Consider the following 13,194-nt stretch of genomic DNA (forward strand, 5'->3'; position numbering starts at 1 on the left):
GCAGCGATGATGGCCTCCAAACGTCTCCTGTAGCCATCAATGAGCTTTTTGCATTTGTCTTGTGGTATTTTCTCCCACTCCTCCTTCGCTATGTGTTCTAGGTCCTCCTGGATGTTTGAAGGGTTCCTTCTGCCAATGGCAGATTTCAGCTCCCCCCAAAGATTCTCAATTGGGTTGAGACTCATTGCTGGCCATTTCAAAACAGTCATTTTTTGTTTTCTATCCATTTTTATGTGCTTTTAGATGTGTGTTTGGGGTCTTTGTCTTGCTGGAGTACCAAACATGTTCACCTCAACCCAGGCTTTCTTACACTGGGCAGGACATTTTGTTCCAAAATCTGCTGATAATCTTCACATTTCATAATCCCAGTGATACGGGCAAGGCCTCCAGTCCCAGACGCAGCAAAGCAGCCCCACAGCATAATGGATCCTCCACCGTGCTTGACTGTTAGTATGGTGTTCTTTCCTTTGAATGCTTCATTGCGGTGCCTGTAAACATACTGCTTGTGAGAATTGCCAAAAAGTTCTACTTTTGTCTCATCTGTCCACAACACATTCTGCCAGAAGAACTGTGGCTGGTCCAGGTTCTCTTTTGCAAAATCCAGACGCTCCCTTTTGTGTCTTGTCTTCAACAATGGGGTCTTCCTTGGCCTCCGCCCAAATAGCCCTGCTGTGTTGAATGTGCGCCTGATGGTGCTTCTTGAACCAGTTACCCCAGACTGTTCGAGGTGGGCCTGCAGCTCTGTAGATGTTACCTGAGGTGATTCTGCCACCAATTGCAACAACCTCTGACGACTCCTCTCATTGATTTTTCTCTTACCCTTACACCCAGGGAGGTTCTTGACCATGCTTCAAATATTTCTTCATAACATTACGCACTGTTGACACAGGGATGCCGAGCTCTTTGGAAATGGTTTTCTATCCTTTGGAGCTCTTAAGTTTGTAAACAACAGCATTTCTTGTTTCTTCAGAAGCTCTTTTGTCTTCATCGTTGTGAAAAAGGGACTGAGAACTGTTGGCTTTTCAAAAAACAAATCTCATCATTCATTGGCCATTTCATGTCACATGGGAACAGACAAGCCTTCACAGGTGATTTCCATTTGTAATCGAGCATTGCTGAGTCAAATTAGGTTTTAGGACAAACAGCAAAGGGTGCCAATACTAGTGATACAGCAAGATTTACCTTTTTATTTTTATTCACTCTACTTGTTTATTTTTTTTATTTTGTTGATACTTTGCTCTTTAATATGAGACACGAGCCATCTGTAAAAAAAATCTGCATCGCTACATCACTTTTGTTCAGGAGATGTTTAACATTAAGTACTTAAACTTCATGGGTGCCAATACATATATACATACAGGCGGTGCTGTATGTATATATGTTCATCATTGCCCCCCTGTACAGATGGATAGATACGTGTTCATCAATCACTAAATATGAAAATGATTAATGAAAATCAGTTCAATGTAAACGTTCGTGCTCTTTATTCAGAAGACCCACCTGTCACGTCTACGTTTCAGGATCTGGTTATTATAAACACAGATGTTTAATGTAAATATTTCAGTATTTATCATCACAATCACAGTGTGACCTACATTAGCAGCAGTAAATCATTAGAAAAATACAGACGTTGGTTTGGTGCTTTCCTATGTCCTAAACATATGAGGAGTAAACATTTATAATCATCACATGAAAAGTTACATGCATCTGTACAGTGGTCTTCATAACATCCAGTGTTTGAACACAGAGGTGAGGACACACCTTTGTAGCCCGACTTTCCTGCTTCCTTCAACATTTGGTGAAGAGTTTGATTGAGTCAAGTCCTCCAGAATCCACATATAACCCTGTTACCATCACTGTGACTTGATTTCAGGTGGATTGATTTGACTGTGTTGTGTTCTCAGCAGGTATTTGTAGGCTTTCAGCAGATAAAGTCCACATCAGTAATGCATGGCTGTTTTTCTGCTGCTGATATCAAATCCTAACAACATGTTCAATGCTCGTTCCAGGGTCGGTTTCCAGTCTGGACTCTCTGATGGAGTCGATTTCTTGGTGAATCTGTTCTGTGCAGCAGCAGAGAGAGAACAGCAGAGAGGAGAGAAGATGCTGGAGCTGTTATCATCAGTGTGCAGCTCCGAAACAATCCCCCTTCATCACCTGTATCCTCATCAGACACTTCATTGTGATTTCCTGCTGGATCTGTTCTCCCGCGTGAAGGACTGTGAGACTGAAACAGGCTTGAGTCTCCTTCCATCATTACAGCCAGTTTTCCAGGCAGCTCCTGCAGGCTGGGTCATAGACCTCTCACGGAGAAAGACCTCCACCCTCCTGGAAGTGCTGAAACTCCAATCAGAGAAGAAACGGGTGAAGCTGACAGGCTGCTCAGATGAAGAGAGTGAAGTGAGCAGTTTTCTGGACTGTCTGCCTCATATCTCACAGCTCAGGTAGATGAAAGATGTTTTAAGGTTAAGGTGATGTGTTCAGCTGATCAGTCCACATAAACATTACACCACTGTGTGTATAGTTTCATAGGTGACGTATTGTTTTATTGTACATAGGGATGCACAACAACTGTTTTTAAAGACGATGCCATTAACCGATAACTTTCAGCTCCAGAAGGCCGATTCTGATCACCGATAACACACAGATAGACCTAAGATCATGACATCAATACTATGAACAAAACTCAAAACAGTTTTGACTCTTTAAATGAAGAGATATTTACTTTTCCAATGAAAAACTCTTGGCAGGCCTCTCAAACATTTTCTTAAAGCTATCAAACAAACCTATTTGATGTCTCACATCAGTTTAAATAAGGTGCATTACTTACTGATAGAAAAAATAAAGGCCCCTTGAACTGATGCAAATACATGCATCAGGATTACAAACTGAAAAAGTGCATCCCAGAAGTTTACAGAAAATCAATATACATAGAAAATGAATGCACTGACTCGAGTTAGATTCAAACATTTCTATTAAACAAACTGAAAAAGTGCGTTCCTCAATGACAATAACAAATAATGCACAGTGCATAATGTACTGACACAAGTTAGACTTGTCGATGTAAACAAACTGACAAAAGGCACTGCATAGTAAGTCAAGCACCATCATGTCCATGATTAAATCTTCAATAACCACAGCCCGTGGGTCATCTTTGGCAAATTTCCTGGATTTTTTTGAAAGCCTCTGCGATGTGTGTCAGTCCCGGTGGCTTCTTTGCGGCTGCCTTGCTAACGTTAGCGTCTTCAGTAGCCCGGGTGTCCTCATACAGTTTCCAAACTCCGTCAAAGCGGTGGTTATGTTTCAGGTGGCTGATCAGGTTTGAAATATTAAAGCTTGTTCTGTTTCTTCCTCCTCGTGGAACTCGCTTGGAACATTTGTTACGAATAACCAGCAAACTGTCTCCTTCAGAAACTTCCCTCGTTCACTCGTCGTTCATTCGGCCTTTTTAAGTTCATGTTTCTATTTTTTATGTGTAACATGTGGAAGAATACTGTGAATTTCAATTCACGTCAGCAACTACCAAAATTTTGACTAAGTTAACGAGTTGTTTTCTGGTATGAGGGGGTATTCTTGATTTTTCCCAGTGAGAAGGAGTTTTTCTGATTATGTCGACGTGACTTGAACGCAGCATTCACTGCAGGCCATTAAGGTCTCGTACTGGGAGCGAGGCACTGCCGTGCTGACAACAATATGTATGTTATCGGGGCTATTCGTCATGATATCGGACTTATCGGAATGACGTCATAATTTCCTGTTATTGGCCTGATACCTATCGTGCACCCCTAATTTTCCACCCCCAGTGTATTTGTTGCTGAAGTAGCCAGAGTTGAGTGCAGATCAAACACCTGCAGCAGAGTCCCACAGAGTCCTGCTCACCTCCCATGAAGCGATCCGTGTTTTCTCTGTCCAGCACCAAGTTTGTGTCTTTGAGGCCGTTTTCATCAGTCATGTATGGACTCGGTCAAAGTCCAGAGAGGCTGAGCGACAATGACGTGATGTAACAGACTCCACCGGTGAGAGCAGGAGAGACCGTGACCATTGTGTGGATGAAGAGGAGTTCAGTTCTTCTTCAGGAGCAGTGATGTTCTGTGTTCACAGTTTTCCATCTTTTTTGCTGTGATTGTTCAGATGTCAGGGATGAAGCAGTGGTTTCCTGCATTCAAAGATAGACACACATGACGGTTCCCTCTGAGCACGTCAGAGTGTTGGATTTACTGTACGAGTCCTGTGCAGACATTTTTGAAGTGGTTCACGTTTAGAGGACTGAATCGCAAACAAAATGTGATTGGCCACAGCTGCTGGATGGGACACTCATTCATTGGCTCCTGTGATGGTAGGAGAGAGCCAATGACTGAGCAGAATGTTTGAGGAGTGAATAATGAGGAGTCAGTGAGAGGCTTTTCATCAAGTGCTTTATTAGTAACATTGGAATGAAACTCCATGTTCTCAGGACGTGATGATTAAACCAGCAGTAATCCTAATTCTGCCATTCTGCCAGTTGATGAAGTTTTCTAGAGTTTTGCAGAATGATGGATGTTAGAACGTGGTCCAGTATTTCAGTGTTTGGAGTGACTTGATGAATAAATGTGTCAAGTGTTTGTTTGAGCCACCCTGTTGGTTCAGGAGTGGTCTTCCAGTATAACATCCAGTGTTTGAACACAGAGGTGAGGACACACCTTTGTAGCCCGACTTTCCTGCTTCCTTCAACATTTGGTGAAGAGTTTGATTGAGTCAAGTCCTCCAGAATCCACATATAACCCTGTTACCATCACTGTGACTTGATTTCAGGTGGATTGATTTGACTGTGTTGTGTTCTCAGCAGGTATTTGTAGGCTTTCAGCAGATAAAGTCCACATCAGTAATGCATGGCTGTTTTTCTGCTGCTGATATCAAATCCTAACAACATGTTCAATGCTCGTTCCAGGTTCTCTCCCCGGTCTGGAAACTCTGGTCGCATCAAGTTCTTGGTGAATCTGTTCTGTGCAGCAGCAGAGAGAGAACAGCAGAGAGGAGAGAAGATGCTGGAGCTGTTATCATCAGTGTGGAGCTATAAAACAATCCCCTTTGATTACCTGTATCCTCATCAGACACTTCATTGTGAATTCCTGCTGGATCTGTTCTCCCGCGTGAAGGACCGTGAGACTGAAACAGGCTTGAGTCTCCTTCCATCATTACAGCCAGTTTTCCAGGCAGCTCCTGCAGGCTGGGTCATAAACCTCTCATGGAGAGAGACCTCCACCCTCCTGGAAGTGCTGAAACTCCAATCAGAGAAGAAACCGGTGAAGCTGACAGGCGGCTCAGATGAAGAGAGTGAAGTGAGCAGTTTTCTGGACTGTCTGCCTCATATCTCACAGCTCAGGTAGATGAACTGTACTTGACTTGACTTCAGTGTACATTTGTGGATTTGTGTTCTTGTATCTACAGCAGCTCACTGCTCGTTTGAAGGTGAAGGCAGTGCTTCTCAATTATTGTCTGGTACGCCCCCCTAGGAAGAAGACAACATTTTGCCCCCCCCCCCACTCTCCACCGCGACTATAAATATTATCATTTGTCTGTAAAATTGTTATTCGTCCATCTCTGCGTAACATTGTATCCTTATGAACATGAAAGAAAACAACAAAGGAAGAAATATAGATCAACTTATAACAAAGAATAACTTTATTAACATTGTCTTTTAGTCTGTGACAGAAAAGATTTAAAGTGCATCAATTTGCTTGAAATGAAAAGAAACTGAATCGTTGTTTAAACTACAAACATTTTTTGACCGACTGCCATTTGATCCTGAAAACTAAAATGAAATAAGCTCAACAAATAATAATAAATTCAGATTGATCATCAACATACACTCAGGAGCAGAATATATAAAATACTTTAACCTGCAAAACTAAAAAGAATAAAAGAGTTTGTGCTGATTTTTTTGTCACAATGAGGAAGTCGGGATTCATGGCTACAGTGAGAAGGTTTTGCAGTGCACAGCTTTTTGAAGCCATGGTCTGTGCACCATCACTGCAAACACCGATGCAGTTGTCCCACTTCAGCCCATTCTCAGTCAGGAAGCAGTCCAGCATTTAGAATAGCTCTTCGGCTGTGGCTCTGTCTCTGACATATTGACAGGAAAGTAGATCCTCACACAGGGAGGTCGTCATGTCAAAATGTACATCAGCAGTAAACAGTCTGTTGCTGTCAGTTGCTTCATGGAGTTGTGAGGCAAAACGTTTGTGCTTGACTTGATCTCCCAGCTGTTCTTGAAGATCGTTAGCAATGTCGTTTATCCGTCTGGCGACAGTATCATTGGACAGAGGGAAAGTTTTTATTTTTGCAGCACTTGTGTCATCCAGCCTGACAGAATGAATCATACGTCGACGTCGCCGCCATATTGGATGAGGCAAAAGTGGACGGTCGGAGAAGATGCCTCATTCCTCTGCTGCATGGAATTGTACCAACTCAACGGTCTAAACGAGATCTTGTGGCATTACCTTTCACGGGTCCCCCCCATACAGATAGATATATGTACAGTGCTGTGAAAAAGTATTTGCCCCCTTCCTGATTTCTGTGTTTTTTGCATATGTATAACACACAAAGGTTTCAGTTCATCAAACCAATTTTAATATCACACAGAGACAACCCAAGGATATATAAAATGCAGTTTCTAAATGATGATTCAATTTATTAAGGCACAAAAAAAAATCCAAACCTGTCTGGCCCTATGTGAAAAAGTAATTGCCCCCTGAACCTAATCGCGAGTTGTGCCACCTTTGGCAGCAATAACTGAAATCAAGCGTTTGCGATAATTGGTGATGAGTCTTTCACACCGCTGTGGAGGAATTTTGCCCCGCTCTTCTTTGCGAAATTGTTTCAACTCTGCCATATTGGAGGGTTTTCGACCATGAACTGCCCGTTTAAGGTCACACCACAGCATTTCAATTGGATTTAAATCCGGACTTTGACTTGGCCACTCCAAAACCTTCATTTAGTTTTTTTTGAGCCATTCAGAGGTGGACTTGCTGGTGTGTTTAGGATCGTTGTCCTGCTGCATGATCCAAGAGCGCTTGAGTTTGAGGGCACAAACTGATGGCCGGACGTTCTCCTTCAGGATCTTCTGGTAAACAGCAGAATTCATTTTTCTGTCAATCACAGCAAGTTGTCCTGGTCCCGAGGCAGCAAAGCAGCCCCAGACCATCACACTGCCCCCACCACGCTTTACTGTTGGCATCATGTTCTTTTTATCAAATGCTGTGCCATTTTTACGCCAGATGTAACGGGCTGCACACCTTCCAAAAAGTTCAATTTTTGACTCATCAGTCCACAGAATGTTTCTCCAAAAGTCTTGAGGATCATCAAGATGCTTTTTGGCAAATGTGGGATGAGCCTTTGTGTTCTTTTGTGACAGCAGTGGTTTTCGCCTGGGAACTCTCCCATGGATGCCATTTTTGACCAGTGTCTTTCTTTTAGTGGAGTCATGAACACTGACCTTAACTGAGGCCAGAGAGGCCTGCAGTTTTTTGGATGTTTTTCCAGGTTCTCTTGTGACCTCCTGGATGAGTTGTCGTCGCACTCTTGGAGTAATCTTAGTTGGTCGACCGCTCCTGGAAAGGTTTGCCACTGTTCCCAGTTTTCTCCATTTGTGGATAATGGCTCTGACAGTGGTTCGCTGGAGCCCCAGAGCCTTGGAAATGGCTTTGTAACCTTTTCCAGACTGATAGATTTCAGTCACTTTGTTTCTCATTTCTTCTTGAATTTCTTTGGATCGTGGCGTGATGCGTTTGTTCCTGAGATATTGTCGCCTACTTCACTTTGTCTAACAGATTGTATTTAAGTGATTTCTTGATTCAACAAAGGTGGTGGCAGTCAGGTTTGGGTGTGGCCTGTGAAATTGAACTCAGCTTTCCCAAAACTGTGGTTAGTCACAGTTACTTTGTGATTTAACAAGGGGGGGCAATTACTTTTTCACATAGGGTTCGTGCTCTTTATTCAGAAAACCTACCTGTCACGTCTACGTTTCAGGATCTGGTTATTATAAACGCAGATGTTTCATATAAATATTTCAGTATTTATCATCACAATCACAGTGTGACCTACATTAGCAGCAGTAAATCATTAGAAAAATACAGACGTTGGTTTGGTGCTTTCCTATGTCCTAAACATATGAGGAGTAAACATTTATAATCATCACATTAAAAGTTACATACGTTGTTTTTGATGAATATTTGTCTCCCAAATATATTTGTGCGTGTGAATGGGTAAATAAAATTTATTAACTTAAATCAGTTTGTAGGAAGGCACTTTATAAAGTTCGGTCCATTTCCTTGCATTAGTTGACGGGGCAGATCCGCCTCATCCAATATGGCGGACACGCTGATGTATCGCAGCAACGGGCTGACCTGCTTGATGATGTGTTCCCCCCCGAGTCAAGTCCTCCAGAATCCACATATAACCCTGTTACCATCACTGTGACTTGATTTCAGGTGGATTGATTTGACTGTGTTGTGTTCTCAGCAGGTATTTGTAGGCTTTCAGCAGATAAAGTCCACATCAGTCATGCATGGCTGTTTTTCTGCTGCTGATATCAAATCCTAACAACATGTTCAATGCTCGTTCCAGGTTCTCTCCCCGGTCTGGAGTCTCTGGTCACATCACGTTCTTGGTGAATCTGTTCTGTGCTGCAGCAGAGAGAGAACAGCTGACAGGAGAGAAGATGCTGGAGCTGTTATCATCAGTGTGGAGCTATGAAACATTCCCCTTTGATGACCTGGATGATGAAGATGATGAACTTCTGTGTTATTTCCTGCTGGATCTGTTCTCCCGCGTGAAGGACTGTGAGACTGAAACAGGCTTGAGTCTCCTTCCATCATTACAGCCAGTTTTCCAGGCAGCTCCTGCAGTCTGGGTCATAAACCTCTCACGGAGAGAGACCTCCACCCTCCTGGAAGTGCTGAAACTCCAATCAGAGAAGAAACCGGTGGAGCTGACAGGCTGCTCAGATGAAGAGAGTGAAGTGAGCAGTTTTCTGGACTGTCTGCCTCATATCTCACAGCTCAGGTAGATGAACTGTACTTGACTTGACTTCAGTGTACATTTGTGGATTTGTGTTCTTGTATCTACAGCAGCTCACTGCTAATTTGAAGGTTAAGGTGATGTGTTCAGCTGATCAGTCCACATAAACATTACATCACTGTGTGTATAGTTTCATAGGTGACGTATTGTTTTATTGTACATAGGGATGCACAACAACTTTCTAAAGACGATGCCATTAACCGATAACTTTCAGCTCCAGAAGGCCGATTCTGATCACCGATAACACACAGATAGACCTAAGATCATGACATCAATACTATGAACAAAACTCAAAGCAGTTTTGACTCTTTAAATGAAGAGATATTTACTTTTCCAATGAAAAACTCTTGGCAGGCCTCTCAAACATTTTCTTAAAGCTATCAAACAAACCTATTTGATGTCTCACATCAGTTTAAATAAGGTGCATTACTTACTGATAGAAAAAATAAAGGCCCCTTGAACTGATGCAAATACATGCATCAGGATTACAAACTGAAAAAGTGCATCCCAGAAGTTTACAGAAAATCAATATACATAGAAAATGAATGCACTGACTCGAGTTAGATTCAAACATTTCTATTAAACAAACTGAAAAAGTGCGTTCCTCAATGACAATAACAAATAATGCACAGTGCATATTGTACTGACACAAGTTAGACTTGTCGATGTAAACAAACTGACAAAAGGCAGTCCATAGTAAGTCAAGCACCATCATGTCCATGATTAAATCTTCAATAACCACAGCCCGTGGGTCATCTTTGGCAAATTTCCTGGATTTTTTTGAAAGCCTCTGCGATGTGTGTCAGTCCCGGTGGCTTCTTTGCGGCTGCCTTGCTAACGTTAGCGTCTTCAGTAGCCCGGGTGTCCTCATACAGTTTCCAAACTCCGTCAAAGCGGTGGTTATGTTTCAGGTGGCTGATCAGGTTTGAAATATTAAAGCTTGTTCTGTTTCTTCCTCCTCGTGGAACTCGCTTGGAACATTTGTTACGAATAACCAGCGAACTGTCTCCTTCAGAAACTTCCCTCGTTCACTCGTCGTTCATTCTGCCTTTTTAAGTTCATGTTTCTATTTTTTATGTGTAACATGTGGAAAAATACTGTGAATTTCAATTCACGTCAGCTACTACCAAAATTATGACTAAGTTAACGAGTTGTTTTCTGGTATGAGGGGGTATTCTTGATTTTTCCCAGTGAGAAGGAGTTTTTCTGATTATGCCGACGTGACTTGAACGCAGCATTCACTGCAGGCCATTTGGGTCTCGTACTGGGAGCGAGGCACTGCCGTGCTGACAACAATATGTATGTTATCGGGGCTATTCGTGATGATGTCGGACTTATCGGAATGACGTCATAATTTCCTGTTATTGGCCTGATACCTATCGTGCACCCCTAATTTTCCACCCCCAGTGTATTTGTTGCTGAAGTAGCCAGAGTTGAGTGCAGATCAAACACCTGCAGCAGAGTCCCACAGAGTCCTGCTCACCTCCCATGAAGCGATCCGTGTTTTCTCTGTCCAGCACCAAGTTTGTGTCTTTGAGGCCGTTTTCATCAGTCATGTATGGACTCGGTCAAAGTCCAGAGAGGCTGAGCGACAATGACGTGATGTAACAGACTCCACCGGTGAGAGCAGGAGAGACCGTGACCATTGTGTGGATGAAGAGGAGTTCAGTTCTTCTTCAGGAGCAGTGATGTTCTGTGTTCACAGTTTTCCATCTTTTTTGCTGTGATTGTTCAGATGTCAGGGATGAAGCAGTGGTTTCCTGCATTCAAAGATAGACACACATGACGGTTCCCTCTGAGCACGTCAGAGTGTTGGATTTACTGTACGAGTCCTGTGCAGACATTTTTGAAGTGGTTCACGTTTAGAGGACTGAATCGCAAACAAAATGTGATTGGCCACAGCTGCTGGATGGGACACTCATTCATTGGCTCCTGTGATGGTAGGAGAGAGCCAATGACTGAGCAGAATGTTTGAGGAGTGAATAATGAGGAGTCAGTGAGAGGCTTTTCATCAAGTGCTTTATTAGTAACATTGGAATGAAACTCCATGTTCTCAGGACGTGATGATTAAACCAGCAGTAATCCTAATTCTGCCATTCTGCCAGTTGATGAAGTTTTCTAGAGTTTTGCAGAATGATGGATGTTAGAACGTGGTCCAGTATTTCAGTGTTTGGAGTGACTTGATGAATAAATGTGTCAAGTGTTTGTTTGAGCCACCCTGTTGGTTCAGGAGTGGTCTTCCAGTATAACATCCAGTGTTTGAACACAGAGGTGAGGACACACCTTTGTAGCCCGACTTTCCTGCTTCCTTCAACATTTGGTGAAGAGTTTGATTGAGTCAAGTCCTCCAGAATCCACATATAACCCTGTTACCATCACTGTGACTTGATTTCAGGTGGATTGATTTGACTGTGTTGTGTTCTCAGCAGGTATTTGTAGGCTTTCAGCAGATAAAGTCCACATCAGTAATGCATGGCTGTTTTTCTGCTGCTGATATCAAATCCTAACAACATGTTCAATGCTCGTTCCAGGGTCGGTTTCTGGTCTGGACTCTCTGATGACGTGAAGTTCTTGGTGAATCTGTTCTGTGCAGCAGCAGAGAGAGAACAGCAGAGAGGAGAGAAGATGCTGGAGCTGTTATCATCAGTGTGCAGCTATGAAACATTCCCCTTTGATGACCTGGATGATGATGATGATGTGCAACTTCAGTGTGATTTCCTGCTGGATCTGTTCTCCCGCGTGAAGGACCGTGAGACTGAAACAGGCTTGAGTCTCCTTCCATCATTACAGCCAGTTTTCCAGGCAGCTCCTGCAGTCTGGGTCATAAACCTCTCATGGAGAGAGACCTCCACCCTCCTGGAAGTGCTGAAACTCCAATCAGAGAAGAAACCGGTGAAGCTGACAGGCGGCTCAGATGAAGAGAGTGAAGTGAGCAGTTTTCTGGACTGTCTGCCTCATATCTCACAGCTCAGGTAGATGAACTGTACTTGACTTGACTTCAGTGTACATTTGTGGATTTGTGTTCTTGTATCTACAGCAGCTCACTGCTCGTTTGAAGGTGAAGGCAGTGCTTCTCAATTATTGTCTGGTACGCCCCCCGAGGAAGAAGATAACATTTTGCCCCCCCCACTCTCCACCGCGACTATAAATATTATCATTTGTCTGTAAAATTGTTATTCGTCCATCTCTGCGTAACATTGTATCCTTATGAACATGAAAGAAAACAACAAAGGAAGAAATATAGATCAACTTATAACAAAGAATAACTTTATTAACATTGTCTTTTAGTCTGTGACAGAAAAGATTTAAAGTGCATCAATTTGCTTGAAATGAAAAGAACTGAATCGTTGTTTAAACTACAAACATTTTTTGACCGACTGCCATTTGATCCTGAAAACTAAAATGAAATAAACTCAACAAATAATAATAAATTCAGATTGATCATCAACATACACTCAGGAGCAGAATATATAAAATACTTTAACCTGCAAACCTAAAAAGAATAAAAGAGTTTGTGCTGATTTTTTTGTCACAATGAGGAAGTCGGGATTCATGGCTACAGTGAGAAGGTTTTGCAGTGCACAGCTTTTTGAAGCCATGGTCTGTGCACCATCACTGCAAACACCGATGCAGTTGTCCCACTTCAGCCCATTCTCAGTCAGGAAGCAGTCCAGCATTTAGAATAGCTCTTCGGCTGTGGCTCTGTCTCTGACATATTGACAGGAAAGTAGATCCTCACACAGGGAGGTCGTCATGTCAAAATGTACATCAGCAGTAAACAGTCTGTTGCTGTCAGTTGCTTCATGGAGTTGTGAGGCAAAACGTTTGTGCTTGACTTGATCTCCCAGCTGTTCTTTTATTTTTGCAGCACTTGTGTCATCCAGCCTGACAGAGGCCATGTCTAATGCTGCAGGCAGCATCAGCTCCTCTGCTATGGTGTGGGGTTTTTACACTGAGTAACTTGGTACGCCACCTTGTATGATGCTAACAGTGCTCGCTGGTTTGCTGAAGCAGCATTCACAAAGCGGGATGATTGCTGGCAATATTAAAAAACTCAAGAGGTTTATCAGCGTGATTCCGGTGTCCTGAAGTGACGCCTTCATTTATTTGGCTTCATGCTGTCTGCTGCCAACATTT

General features: G+C 42.8%; 1 protein-coding gene across 1 annotated transcript in view; it reads left to right on the forward strand.

The window, feature by feature from the left end:
* LOC121627660 overlaps nt 1–13,194 on the forward strand; it is a 29,711-nt gene that overhangs the window by 11,608 nt on the left and 4,909 nt on the right. Inside the window, exons 6-9 of the mRNA XM_041966686.1 lie at nt 2,010–2,444; nt 4,928–5,362; nt 8,605–9,042; nt 11,589–12,029. Of these exons, the coding sequence (XP_041822620.1) occupies nt 2,010–2,444; nt 4,928–5,362; nt 8,605–9,042; nt 11,589–12,029 (1,749 nt within the window). The remainder of the gene's footprint in view (nt 1–2,009; nt 2,445–4,927; nt 5,363–8,604; nt 9,043–11,588; nt 12,030–13,194) is intronic.

The sequence above is a fragment of the Chelmon rostratus genome, chromosome 24 (assembly GCF_017976325.1).
Source record: "Chelmon rostratus isolate fCheRos1 chromosome 24, fCheRos1.pri, whole genome shotgun sequence".
In the NCBI taxonomy this organism is placed as follows: domain Eukaryota; kingdom Metazoa; phylum Chordata; class Actinopteri; order Chaetodontiformes; family Chaetodontidae; genus Chelmon; species Chelmon rostratus.